The 14710-nt window shown below is 43.7% G+C and overlaps 1 protein-coding gene across 4 annotated transcripts in view; it reads left to right on the top strand.

The window, feature by feature from the left end:
* LOC121531719 (protein MON2 homolog) overlaps positions 1-14360 on the top strand; it is a 51756-nt gene extending 37396 nt beyond the window's left edge. For 2 of the 4 annotated variants that reach the window (XM_041837120.1, XM_041837119.1), the window contains 12 exons: positions 4-297; positions 3483-3681; positions 3939-4594; positions 4930-5073; positions 7200-7217; positions 7641-7769; positions 9383-9573; positions 10192-10252; positions 10359-10482; positions 10773-10980; positions 13004-13086; positions 13580-14360. In XM_041837120.1, coding sequence (XP_041693054.1) covers positions 4-297; positions 3483-3681; positions 3939-4594; positions 4930-5073; positions 7200-7217; positions 7641-7769; positions 9383-9573; positions 10192-10252; positions 10359-10482; positions 10773-10980; positions 13004-13086; positions 13580-13743 — 2271 coding nt within the window. In that variant the 3' untranslated portion in view covers positions 13744-14360. The remainder of the gene's footprint in view (positions 1-3; positions 298-3482; positions 3682-3938; positions 4595-4929; positions 5074-7199; positions 7218-7640; positions 7770-9382; positions 9574-10191; positions 10253-10358; positions 10483-10772; positions 10981-13003; positions 13087-13579) is intronic. The other 2 variants (XM_041837122.1, XM_041837121.1) reach the window with 1 other exon arrangement.
* Positions 14361-14710: the final 350 nt, after the last annotated feature.

Here is a 14710-nt window from a genome sequence, read left to right as displayed (position 1 = left end):
AAGTGGAACATCTCAGACTACTTCTTCCAGAGGGGCGAGGCCATCACCCAGGAGCTAGAGAGGGAGGAGGCAGCGTTGCAGAAGCAGGCCCATGAGAAGGGTGAGCCCCTGAACAGGCCCTTCCACCCGGCCCCTCCCTTCGACTGCCTGTGGCTGTGTCTGTACGCCAAGCTGGGCCAGCTGTGTGTGGATCCCCGGCCTGCCGTGAGGAAGAGCGCTGGTCAGACCATGTTCTCCACCATCGCTGCCCACGGCACCCTGCTGCAGCAGCCCACATGGCACATCGTCGCCTGGAAGGTATTCCGTTCAGTCAATTACAATAATCATAGAGAAAGTTAGTCCTGAATAATGCATGTCTCTGGCTGTAGACTCCTATGATTTTTTTTTTTTTATTCTTATTTATCCATTATAAAAGAACCAGTGACAGTTCTCATTTCACAGCCAAAAGAGCAAAAACAACCGTAAAATAAAAATAATTTATAGTTTTGAGGTAATGGATAAACTAAAAATAATTATAATATTATTTCAAAATGGAATGAAGGGAAGATTGATCAAAAAGTAGAGAAATAAAAGGGATTTAGGGTCATCATGGTTTGTCATTGCTTGTTATTTATTTTTTTCCCTAATGAAGGTTTTGGCTTTACCGGAAAAAAAAAAACAAGGGGGATGACCAGTGAGATATACCGCTGGAGCGCAGACTACGGGTGGGTGTTGCTATGGTGACCAATGAGCTAAGATAAGGCGGGATTTGCCTAGCAGTGATTTATAGATGGCCTGGAGCCAGTGGGTTTGGCGACGAATATGTAGTGAGGACCAGCCAACAAGAGCGTACAGGTCACAGTGGTGGGTATTATATGGGGCTTTGGAGACAAAACGGATGGCACTGTGATAGACAACATCCAATTTGCTGAGTAGAGTGTTGGAGGCTATTTTGTAAATGACATCGCGGAAGTCAAGGATCGGTAGGATAGTCAGTTTTACAAGGGCATGTTTGGCAGCATGAGTGAAGGAGGCTTTGTTGCGAAATAGGGAAACCGATTCTAGATTTAACTTTGGATTGGAGATTCTTAATGTGAGTCTGGGAAGGAGAGTTTACAGTCTAACCAGACACCTAGATATTTCTGTAGTGTTCACGATTTAGGTCAGACCCGCTAGAGTAGTGATTCTAGTCGGACCAGCTCGAAACCGGATTGCATAGCAGAGAAGGTAACAGTGGGATTCGAAATGGTTGGTGATCTGTTTGTTGACTTGGCTTTCAAAAACTTTGAAAGGCAGGGCAGGATGGATATGGTCTGTAACAGTTTGGATCTAGAGTGTCACCCCCTTTGAAGAGGGGGATGACCGCGCAGCTTTCCAATCTCTGGGGATCTCAGACGTTACGAAAGAGAGAGGTTGAACAGGCTAGTAATAGGGGTTGCGACAATTTCGGCGGCTAGTTTTAGAAAGAAAGGGTCCAGATTGTCTAGTCCAGATGATTTGTAGGGGGTCCAGATTTTGCAGCTCTTTTAGAACATCAGCTGTCTGGATTTGTGTGAAGGAGAAGCGGGGGGGCATGGGCAAGTTGCAGCGGAGGGTGCAGAGCTGGTGGCCGGGGTAGTGGTAGCCAGGTGGAAAGCATGGCCAGCCGTAGGCAAAATGCTTGTTGAAATTCTCAATTATTGTAGATTTATCGGGTGGTGATAGTGTTTCCTAGCCTCAGTGCAGTGGGCAGCTGGGAGGAAGTGCTCTTATTTTCCATGGACTTTACAGTGTCCCAAAACTTTTGGAGTTAGTGCTACAGGATGCAAATTTCTGTTTGAAAAAGTTAGCTTTTGCTTTCCTAACTGCTTGTGTATATTGGTTCCTAACTTCCCTGAAAAGTTGCATATCACGGGGGGCTATTTGATGCTAATGCAGTACGCCACAGGATGTTTTTGTGCTGGTCAAGGGCAGTCAAGTCTGAGGAGAACCAGGGGCTATATCTGTTCTTAGTTCTGTATTTTTTGAATGGGGCATGTCTATTTAAGATTGAGAGGAAATTACTTTTAAAGAACAACCAGGCATCCTCTACTGACGGAATGAGATCTATATCCATCCAGGATACCTGGGCCAGGGTCAATTAGGGAAGGCCTGCTCGCTGAAGTGTTTTGGGAGCGTTTGACAGTGATGAGGGTGGTCGTTTGACCGCGGACCCGCTACGGACGCAGGCAATAAGGCAGTGATCGCTGAGATCCTAGTTGAAGACAGCGGAGGTGTATTTAGAGGGTAAGTTAGTCAGGATGATATCTATGAGGGTACCCATGTTTACGGATTTAGGGTTGTACCTGGTAGGTTCGTTGATAATTTGCGCGAGGTTGAGGGCATCTAGCTTGGATTGTAGGATGGCTGGGGTATTAAGCATATCCCAATTTAGGTCACCAAGCAGTACTGAACTCTGAGGATAGATGGGGGCAATCAGTTCACATATGGTGTCCAGGGCACAGCTGGGGCTGAGGGGGTCTGTAGCAAGCGGCAACAGTGAGAGATTTATTTCTGGAAAGGTGGATTTTTAGAACTAAAAGCTCAAACTGTTTGGGCACAGACCTGGATAGTATGATGGAGCTCTGCAGGCTATCTCTACAGTAGATTGCAACTCCACCCCTTTGGCAGTTCTATCTAGACGGAAAATGTTATAGTTGGGGATGAAATTTCAGAATTTTGGTGGCCTTCCTAAGCCAGGATTCAGACACTGCTAGAACATCAGGGTTGGCGGAGTGTGCTAACGCAGTGAATAACTCAAACTTAGGAAGGAGGCTTCGATATTTATGTGCAGAAAACCAAGACTTTTACGGTTACAGAAGTCAATAAATGATAGCTCCTGGGGAGTAGGAGTGATACTGGGGGGCTGCAGGGCCTGGGTTAGCCTCTACATCACCAGAGGAACAGAGGAGGAGTAGAATAAGGATACGACTAAAGGCTTTAAGAACTGGTCTTCTAGTGCGTTGGGTACATAGAATAAAGGGGGCAGTTCTCCGGGCGTTGTAGAAAAGATTCAGGGCATTATGTACAGAAAAGGATATGGAAGGATATGAGTACAGTTCAGGTAATCCTAAGTGTTGGGTAACAATGAAAGAGATAGCATCATTGGAGGCATCGATTGAGCCGGTCTCGGCGTGTATGGGGGGGGAACAAAGGAACTATATGAGACAGTTTGAGAGGGACTAGGGTTCTACATTGAAATTGTATAATAAGAACTAACCCAAACAGCAATAGGCAAGGCATAATTGACATAGGAGAGAGGCATAAAGCAGTCACGTGTTATGATGTACCGAAAGGTAATCAAATGTTCAGTCACTGGGCCTCGTCTATCATGGAATTGTACTTTTGGGATCTATCAATTGAATGATCATACGTGATCAAGTGCTGAAGCTAATACTTTATACCCAGTATGCTTGTAACAACCTTATTGGTAATCTGCCCTCTTGCGGTCCATATTGACTACATTTATGTCTGTGTAAAACCAGGTACTGTTCCACCTGCTAGACTGTGTGAGGAAGTCTTCCTCCACGGCCGATAAGGAGAAGATTGAGTCAGGGGGCGGGAACATCCTCATCCACCACTCACGGGACACGGCTGAGAAACAGTGGGCGGAGACCTGGGTGCTGACGCTGGCAGGGGTAGCTCGTATCTTCAACACCAGGAGATACCTGCTGCAGCAGCTAGGTGTGTGTGCGTGCGTGCGTCTGCATCAGTTGCCTGCTACTGTAGATAGATATGATCTCATAAAGCCGTCAGTCTAGTTTCTAACTCAGTTGACAATGGTAAATAATAAAGACGGTACTCCTACTCCTGTCAATGCATTTATCCTGTCTCCACGCATCTGCAATACAATACCTTTAATACAATACAATCAATAGAATAACTTTAATAAATTAAGCCCAACAATTACCTTCTTATCTGATTGTGTGTCTACTCCACAGGTGACTTCTTCAAGGCGTGGGAAGTGCTGCTGGACCACATCCAGTCTGCTGCCCTCAGTAAGAACAGCGAGGTCTCCCTGGCCGCACTCAAGTCCTTCCAAGAGATCCTCCAGATTGGCACACCTGTCAAGGACTCTGCCATGCCCACCGAGGCCCTCGCCCTGGCCGTCATGGGCGTCCCCCCTGTCCTCATCGACCCCCTCAGCGCCTCGGGCCCCGGCAGACCCCTGCTGCGCTCCGACTCGATGCTTGAGAGGCTGATGCGCTACAATGGAGCTGAACTCCAGGCCCCTCCCCCGGGGGAGGAGTCAGCGCTGGAGGACGCAGCTCTGTGGTGGTCAGCATGGAACACCTGGTACCGGACGGGCACGGACAGCACGAGGCCCCCTATTGGCGGGACGGGGACAGACAGACCCTCCTTCATCCCCAGCCAGCCCTTTCTGACAGCGTTAGTCCAGATCTTCCCTGCCCTCTACCAGCACATTAAGACTGGCTTCAGCATGGAGGACCTGAAGAAGCTGGGGGTGATCCTCCATGGGGCCGTGTCCATACCGATCAGCAGTGATGCCTCGCCCTTCATCCTACCCTCCTACACCGAGGCTGTTCTCACCAGCCTCCAGGAGGCTGTGCTCACAGCACTCGACGTGCTGCAGAAGGTGGGTGGGCTGCCACACCAGATACATAACTTTTTTATAAAGGGTTGTTATATGAACAGCCAAAGGCATTTTCCAGGAGTTGAATTTAGCTAGTAGTCTGATCCACACACTGTTCCAAGCTCCAAAAGGTCCCTTTTTGAGTAGATGTTTCCACTTCTTTGTCCTCTGTGTTATAGAAACTAGCATGGCAATTTTGGAAAATGTTATTTTTCTCCTGCACTTAATGTGCTATTGAAGCTGATGGAACAATATATGATTGGGAGTCAGTAGTGAGTGAGTTCACCTGGTTCTAGTGAGGTCAGTAGTGAGTAAGGTTCCTGTCTCTCCCTCTGCAGGCCATCTGTGTGGGCCCAGAGAACCTGCAGGTCATGTACCCGGCCATATTCGAACAGCTGCTCCTCTTTGTCGAGTTCTCCTGCAAACCCCCCCAGTACGGCAAGCTGGAAACCAAACATGTGGCCAACGCTAAATACAACCAGGTAACGAATCACAAGCTCTCTCTGCCGTTGTCTTTCTCTATCGCTTTGTGTGCAAGTTTGTCTTCCTCTCTCTTTCTCTCTCGTTGTCTAAATATCTCCGATATTTTCATGAATGGAATGTTGTTGAAACGCCTGTCGTCCATTTCTCTCCACACTTTCTGAACATGGTCATTCCCCCTCTCTGACGTTCATGAAGCTCCTCCTGTTGCTTTCGTCTGGTCCTCATGTGCCCTGCCGTTCCCTATTGTCCTAATCACATGACATATAGCTGGGTCTTTCAAACCGCAGCAGCAGCCCTAAACCATCCCTCTTCTTTCTCTCTCATTCATGCTAGCCCTTCAGGCTGGCAGCACGCTAGCCGCTAGGTTACTTTTTTCAGGTTTTTGGCAGGTCACAGACCAAGTTCATGATTCTTCCCTTTTCTCAGAATGAAGGACAAATTAGACCCTATGAAGTCTACGTTTTATTGATTCACTTAACTCGTACAACCCCTTTTTTTGTAGGCTAGTTGATGATACCGTCTTTGTTCACGCTAAGTTCAAAACAGAAGGGAATCTTTAAAACGGGTAGGCAACTAGACTCAGCCGCGGGCCGATTTATTTTATTTTTTTGGATTAAATCAGAAATGGGGCCGGAACATAATTATAATAATTTGTACAATGCAAATTGACCACAACGAAGCCCCATTTCTGATTTACTCTATTTTTGCATATTTTTGATACTGAATGTTATCAGATGTTCAACCAAAACCTAATATTACATAAGGGAACCTGAGTTTACAAATAAGGGAAAAAAAAGATACTTATTTATTTTATTTAAATAACAAAGTTATGCAACACCCAATTCCTCTGCATGACCCAGCTGCGCTTCAGCTCACAGACAGCCTGACATTCTCCTGTAGAATTCTCTAATGCAGAGCAAACCAAACACTGCTTTCCACAGTAACAACCTCATACCAACTGTCAGGCGTGGTGGTAGTGTGATGGTTTGGGAATGCATTGCTGCCTCAGGACCTGGACGACTTGCCTTAATAGAAGGAACCATGAATTCTGCTCTGTATCAGAGAATTCTACAGGAGAATGTCAGGCCATCCGTCTGTGAGCTGAAGCTGAAGCGCAGCTGCGTCATGCGGCAAGACAATGATCCAAAACACACAATCAAGTCTACATGAAAATGGCTAGAAAGCAACACATTTTACATTTTGGAATGGCCTAGTCAAAGTCCAGACCTAATCCCAATTGAGATGTTGTGGCAGGACTTGAAACGAGCAGTTCATGCTTGAAAACCCACAAATGTCGCTTAGTTACAGCAGTTCTGCATGGACGAGTGGGCCAAAATTCCTCCACAGCAACGTGAGAGACTAATCAACAACTACAGGAAGCGTCTTTGCATTTAAAAGTGGCACAACCGGTTATTGAGTATAAGGGGGCAATTACTTTTTCACACAAGGGCATTGGGTTTGCATAACTTTTTTTTATGAAATAAATGAAATAAGTATGTAATTGTTGTGTTATTTGTTTACTCAGGTTCCCTTTATCTAATATTAGGTTTTGGTTGAAGATCTGATAACATTCAGTATCACAAATAGCTGATGGGGGCAAATACTTTTTCACAGCACTGTATATATGTTATTATATATTTATTTACTAAAAACTTTGGGGGGTGGGGGCAAAAAAGATTACTTGCGGGCCGCCTGTTGCCGACCCCTGCTTTAAAAGAAAGCTAGGATCTTACTCAGTGTTTTCCTAACTTTTATGTATTCTCACACTTACAAAAAAATACTGTCAAATCTGGTATTTAGTTAAGAATCTGGTGCACCAGCTCCTTTTCTATATTGATGAGTGGTTTTGTTTTCATGGTGGTGGTTGAATCACCTATGCTAATTAACGCTACTCGCTCACTCTGAAGTAAAATCTCCAAGTATGTCTGTCAGTTGACCTGTCAGTTTTATACTGTCTGTTGCTCAATCAAACCATTAACAAACATGATTGCCACTGTCAGTCAATTGGTCAGTGGCAACAAGTTGGTATAAGAACGCCAGGCACCAGCAAACAAGTTAATTCCCATCTTCTCATTGTTCTGTTTTTGTGTCGTACTATCGATCTACTCACTGGATCAACCTTTAGATCCAACTGTTTGCTCCGGTGAGTTACCACCTCCCTCCTTCAGCCCCTTTAGTACTCTTACTCAACTGTATTCAGCTGTGTACTACTGCTCAATGGTCCCATCACTACTACAGTAGATGAGGTCCTACCATGCAGTGGGTGAAAAGCCTCATCTACATCACTCACTCCATGTTACCTACCCCTCTTTGTTCTGTCTGCCACTAACAAGTGGTTATGCCTCTATCTGTCCCTACTACATACCTGTCAAGTCCCATCCTCATATCACTTATCTTACTGACTGTGTTTGGGTGTCGTCCATATTTGTACATGTATTTCTATTTCAAGTTTTATGGTGCTTTGGTCCTCTTAGTATTTACGCAGAGGGATGTTTTCAGCTTTAGGTAATCCCATTCTCTCTTTCTCTTTCTCACTCTCTCGTTCCTTCTCTCTCTTTCTCTACAGGCAGAATGGGTTGCCTTAAACTACGTGCCCTTTGCCGAGAGGTCCCTGGAGGTGGTGGTGGACCTCTACCACAAAACAGCCTGTCACAAAGCTGTCATCAACCAGAAAGTCCTACAGAACATCATCAAGGTACTGTCTCCAACATTACCATCAAGACATATTCATTTGTTCATAAGTGTTCATGTAAAAGGAGTAGCTCGAAAACTGGAACTCCTAGTTCTGGTTGTGGATCTACTCCCTGTCTACACCATTCTAAATATCTTATATCTCCCATTGGAGTCTATCATCATACTCCAGTGACTAGTGTTTCTGTCATAAACGAGCTGCTCTTTGTCGTTGGAAACAACATCCCTTCATAAAGCTGTCAGGAGTTCCTCTATTGTTTCCTGTGGGTCAATGGCATACCAAGTTCTTTCTCATTGAGGCCTGATATATGTGTGTGGGACCATCTGACCGCTCTCTTCCATTATCTTCTTATTAAAGCAATTCCCAAAACTAGAAGAGCACTCTGCCAAGAACTCATTACGAGTTTCCCTATGGATATGTTCAAACCAACCCCATCCTCCTCTCCCTCTCCTGAGAAAGGTCATAACCATAAAACCTTGTCTGTTTCTGTTCCGTTGCTTATTTTTCCATGTTTTTGAGACTAAAAGGCATTAACGTCAATGCCTCAACAGCTCCAGTTGTTTAGTTTAGATGCGTCTGTGGTTGATGATACACCTGTAGGTCTCTGCGTCATTACTGAGTCACACACAACACCATCAGGAATACTTTTTCCCCCTCAGTGTTCCTCTGAGTCTGTCAGTGTAATTGTTCAACTGCAATAGCAGATCTGGCACCAGGCATGTCCATATGTTGAAGACTCCCATTGTGTTACCATTACCCCTCCCCCTCTTGTTACAGAGACTCTGAATATGCTACACATTATCTCAATCACACTACATCTAAATATTAACCCTAGTGATCTTAATTTCCCCTTTACCCTCTCTCTCCTTGGATCCTGAGGAAATAGCCTGGAAATCGAGGCTAGGCGTTTGCTAAAGCACCAACAGACCTGGCAAGCAGGCTAGTCCCTACTTTGAAGACTCCCATTGTGTTCTAACCCAGCTCTTTTTCTCCTTCCTCCATAGACCCAGTGGTGTAAAGTACTTAAGTAAAAATACTTTAAAGTAATACTTAAGTCGTTTTGGGGGGTATCTGTATTTTACTGTACTATTTATATATTTGGCTACTTTTACTCCACTACAACATTCCTAAAGAAAAGAATGTACTTTTTACTCCTTACATTTTCCTTGACACCCAAAAGTACTAGCTACATTTTGAATGCTTAGCAGGACAGGGAAATTCTCTCATTCACACACTTATCAAGAGAACATCCCTGGTCATCCCTACTGCCTCTGATCTGGCAGACTCACTAAACACAAATGCTTCATTTGTAAATTATGTCTGAGTGTTGAAGTGTGCCCCTGGCTATTCGTAAATTTTAAAAACAAGAAAATCGTGCCGTCTGGTTTGCTTAATATAAGGAATTTGAAATAATTCATACTTTTACTTTTGATACTTAAGTATATTTTAGCGATTACATTTACTTTTGATACTTAAGTACATTTAAAACCAAATACTTTTAGACTTTTACTCAAGTAGTATTTTACTGGGTGACTTTTACTTGAGTCCTTTTCTTTTAAGGTATCTTCACTTTTACTCAAGTATGACAATTAGGTACTTTTTCCACCACTGCATAGACCCTGCGGATGCCCCTGGGCCTGAAGTATGCATGTCCGTCAGAGAGCACATGGAAGCTGGCCGTTTCGTCCCTGCTCAAGGTGTTGTCCATCGGACTGCCCGTGGCCCGCCAGCATGCCTCCTCTGGAATGTTTGAAACCATGTGGCCAGAGCTGGCCAACGCCTTTGAAGACTTCCTCTTCACCAAAAGGTAGGTACCCCATTTCTCAGGAAGTTCATCAAAAATATCTGAGGCACTCCCTTTTACCTTTTAAAAAGCTTGTGTTGTATTGGTATTTTCTTATTCAAAGAGTTTAAAGGTCCAGTATGTAGCTCTCTGGGCAACTTGAGCAGATTCACATAGAAATTAAAGTTATAGATCTGTTATTCTCATTGAAAGCAAGTCTGGTAAGAGGTAGATTTGTTCTATGTGCACTATTTCTATGCTTCCCATTCTTAAGTTTTCGCTTCTGAGTCCTTTTAGTTTCGGTTTTGTACACCAGCTGAAAATACAATATTTTTGGATATTGAAACATATTTCACCGTGGTTTAGATTGTACAATGATTCTCTACACTTGCTTGTTTTGTCACATAAATGGAAAGTAGGCGAACATGATAGAATTTTAGCAACCAGGGAATGGCGGAGCGATTTCTCAATATTGCGCCTTTAAAACAAGTCTGACAGACTGACATTTTGATGCACCTGCATATTCCTTAGAGTCTAGGAAACAGTAATGGATTCACTATAGACAATGCATTGAGGAATGGGGCTTGATTAGCGGTAAAGCAATGGCTAATTGACTGCATTTCTGTTTCTGTTGTTTTACAGCACACCTCCAGACAATGTGTCCATCCAGGAGTTCCAGATGAATGAAGCCATTGACGTTGAGGTAACATCTGACTGACTTCACTTCAAACAATCTTTGAATTAGATTACTGCCTTTACTAACTGCCCATCACTGAGGTCTGTTTGTGTCTTCTCTGTGTGTTCTGTAGGTGGTGCAGCTGATCAGCACAGAGATTTTACCGTTTGCCAACTTCATCCCCAAAGACTTTGTTGGTCAGATTATGACCATGCTAAATAAAGGATCCATTCACTCACAGTCCTCCTCATTTACAGGTAAGAAAACAGCACTGGGTCAGAAATACCCACTCTTATTCCAATACCTCATGCTTTTTCCACCGAAGATTCCCTAACGGGGGCCATACCTTTTTTCCCGAATACCTTTTTATTCTGCTGGCAACAATAGGATCAGATTTTTCTTTAATTACTAATACTATAATTAATAACAATAGGACATTTCTAGCATCACCTAAAGAAAATAAGGAGATAAGCTTTACTGTGTAGCGCTGATCTTTTCTACTTTTCTACTGCATCACCTCTAAGCATGTCTTTCCTACCATCCACAGAGGCAGAGATAGACGTGCGGATGCGGGAGGAGTTCTCCAAGGTGTGTTTTGAGACGCTGCTCCAGTTCTCCTTCAGTAACAAGGTGTCCACGCCCCAGGAGGGCTACATCTCCCGCATGGCCCTCTCTGTGCTCCTCAAAAGGTCCCAGGACGTGTTGAGGCGCTACGTGGACGATGAGAGGCTGAGTGGACGCTGCCCGCTGCCCAGGTGAGTCCACTAACACCACTAAAACAAGAGCCCTAGAAGACCACCTTCACCTCTACTGCTGCTACTACAAGACCCCCGGGACAGGGATTTAGTAGAGGGTAAATGCACCAAAACTCAGGCCATTTTGATTTTGTGAAGAGTGTTTATGAACATATTACACAAAATTAGCATTCAACAAGAGAGAGGGCTAACACTGGTACTTCAGCTGAGAACTGGCATCAGTTTCTCCATCCACATTCCTCTGGGTTCTCTCTCATTCTTTCTCTTTTATTCTCTTGGTATTCATACGGGGTAGATTCAGGCAATTCCACGGTAACAGGGACAGTGACTCAGATTTTTCACTTTAAAATATATCTCAAACAAAAACCAATGATTGCAAAGTTCTAAAAAAACATACAACTCTATGTACAATGAATTATTTTAACAATTTCCACTGAAAATTGTACAAAAACACATTTACTTGAAGAACAGTGCAGATGCAAAGTTTGATAACAGAATGATGGCACAAACAGCACAACCCGTCATTCTGTTACCAAACTCTGCATCTGCACTGTTCATCAAGTAAATTAGTTTTTGTAACATTTTCTGTGGAAATTGTTAAAAGTAGTCCTTGTGTGTCAAGTTGTATGATTTGTTGTCCCCGTGATGAAAACGGGGAGGGGACTGTGGATCGGTCTCCGCCCGTTCGTCCATTCGTTAGTCACACGTGATATCTCAGACAGCACTAGCCCAATTTTGACCAAACTTGGGTGAATGATGCGTCTTGCCATAGAGATCCGGTATTTACAAAATTACACTGATTGGCCCAAGGTGGGAGCTATCAATTAACTGACATTTGTGAGTCAACCCAGAGAGGAAGCGAGAGGGATGACTGGGCCCAAAATCTGTCTTCTCCAGCAGGTGGCGTTTTTTAGTTTTTTTTTACCAAGCAAGGAGTTTTTGTGGTCAATGAGAGAGTGTCGAATGGCTTATTTGCTACGTGTGGCTTATTTGATTTAATATAAGTTTCGTAGTGCTTAGGTTGTTATGAGTGTACTGATAAGTAGGACACGCGACAACCCGGTAACTTTGAGAAAAAAAACACGTTATATTGGAGTTGTGCCTGTTGTTCACACGCGTATCTGCCCTATCATTGGCTAGAATGGTCCCACCTGATCTTGCCTCCTCCTGACTGCCTTCTAGTCTGAGTAACAGTCTCTATAGCGAACAGTCCACTCCTTGCCACTACTTGTCATTGCAAAAAAGTATTTGGCACATGACATGGAGTAGAGGGAGTGGATTAGCTAAAGAGACTGGTACCCAGGCTAACTGCCTTCCATTTTTTAAGACATTTATTTTCATAATTCGAGTGGCCTCTTGAGCATCGGGTCAATATAATGGATAATCTGTGGTCACACACGATAACTGAAATGTGTTAGTCACACGTGATATCTCAATTGGCCCAAAAGCTGCATCATTCGTGGGGGACAACATGTTTCACTGTTGCTTTGTTTAACTTTGCAGTCATTGGTTTTTGTTTGAAAAATCTGAGTCTGTGTCACTCTGTTAGTGTGGAATTGCCCATTCCCTGGTAGGTGCACTGTCATCCAAGAATGTGTTCTGTGTTAGTTTACCATTGCAGCGTAGTGTAACAGTCTTTTCACTGTCTTCCGTAGTGGACAGAGGATGAAGCTTGATTGCCAACTTCTCAGGTTAATAGCATAATCAAATGTGCATCCTTCAGATACACATTTCTGTTTTCAAACTGCCCCTGTCCCATTTCTCTGTAGTCTTTCTCTATTACTTGAGCAAATGCCACACTGACTGTAACAAATTACATATATTCAGGTCTCCTGCTGCAAATAGGGTTTTTATTGAAAACGTTGTACCTATGATTTGTTTGGAGATTTGAAGGTTGGTGCTCATTGTATGTCCCCTGTTTGGTCCCCTTGTATGGTGCTGAATGCAAGTTATTTTATTATTTTTAAATGCACAACATTAATATGTAAGTATAATTGTTCCATTCCTTATATTTTATTTCTAGGCAACAAGTGACAGAAATCATCTTTGTCTTAAAAGCTATCAGCACTTTGATGGACTCACTTAAAAAGACCCAGCCAGAAAATGGTGAGTAGAAGTAAAGAACTTAGAAAACAGACACAGATAATTATTTTACTATATCGATCATCTAGTATTTCAGATCACCGTGTCACAGTACAATGGGACAATGTTTGCAAATGCAATTTAATTCTGAAGAGAGATTTGTATGTACAATGTTTGATTTTTGGAATCACAGAGGCATGCAAAAGTACCCTTGAGGTTGTTTATATCCTAATTTATCCAGACAAAAAACATTTACATTTGCCTCTGACTTTCTAATGGAAAATAATGATTTATTTAATTGCTTCCTCTCTCACGTCTGTCTGTCTCTCCTTTCACTCTCCTTTCACTCTTCTGCATCTCCTTCCTTTACCTCTCCTGTCCTATTCTTCTCTGCCTTCCTCTCCTCTCCTCTGCCCTCCTCTCCTTTCCAATCCCCACATCTCCTATTCATTGCACATGTTCTCCGCTCTGCTTCCCTCTTTCCCCACCCCTTCCCATGGTGTGTGCCCCCCTACAGTGGATGGGACCACGTGGGCCCAGGTGATTGCCCTGTACCCTACCCTGGTGGAGTGCATCACCTGCTCCTCCTCTGAGGTCAGCTCAGCGCTGAAGGAGGCCCTGGGCCCCTTCAAAGACTTTATGCAGCCCCCCGTCTCCAGAGTTCAGAACGGAGAATCCTGACCAGACCAACCCCCCTTTTTATAATGAAGAAATTCATAGTGAATGTGTCCTCCTGAGACCGAAACATACACTTCTTCATACAAGTGGACAGGGGGATAGACGGACGGGCTCTTTTACTCCGTGAGCCCATCTAACAGACAGTAACCCGTGGTAACTGAGCTCCCCCCACGACAGCTCGGTCCACAATGACGACGACTGACCTTCTACACATGACATCATCAATGTATGCTTCTAATACACTTTGGTTGATACCACCTCCCATTGTCATTCTGACTGGCTGGACTTGTGTATTAACTGCTACAGTAAAATAAAATTAAAAAATGTGTTTTCTTTGGGTTTAGTTTGTTTTATTTTGATTTCCTGAAAGGAGAGTCGATGTACAGTGTGTGGTGACAGTGTTGATGATGTAATTAAGAAAAAACAAAGTACTTGGGCTATATGTATCTTTAAAAAGAGAGGGGGGGGGGAATATGAGATGACCTTTTGTGACATTTTCAACGGCTAAGATTTTATTAAAAATCTTACTGGGACATTCCATGTAATCTATTAGCCGGCCTGAGAATGGATGTACTTGTCTGTATAAAATAAATGGGACAGTTCTACAATCAATAATCTGATTTCTGTGTGTGCCTCAGTGATGTCCTGTCCTTAACCCTGTAAATGATTTGAATGTATGCTCTGTGTCATTTTCTTAAGCATGTGAGATTGTTGTATGTCAGAGCTTGCTTAGTCTCGGAAATCTCAGACCTAGTTTATGCTGGAATATTGTTTACATTGTGAGAGGCAAGCTTGCTGGTCTTCTATGACTAAAATATAGAAAATGCATTTCCCACAATCCTGAACGAGTAACCTCCTCACTGACGTTTCCTGCGAAGTTGTATCAGAGGAACTCTGGTGACTGGGTGAGGGTCATGGGATGTATTATGCCATGTTCACATGCTAGTCGGAAATATAAAACTTGCTAATT

The sequence above is a fragment of the Coregonus clupeaformis genome, chromosome 19 (genome assembly GCF_020615455.1).
Source record: "Coregonus clupeaformis isolate EN_2021a chromosome 19, ASM2061545v1, whole genome shotgun sequence".
Classification (NCBI taxonomy): domain Eukaryota; kingdom Metazoa; phylum Chordata; class Actinopteri; order Salmoniformes; family Salmonidae; genus Coregonus; species Coregonus clupeaformis.
Note: the sequence above shows the minus strand (reverse complement) of the source record. Positions and strands in the feature narration are given on the sequence as shown.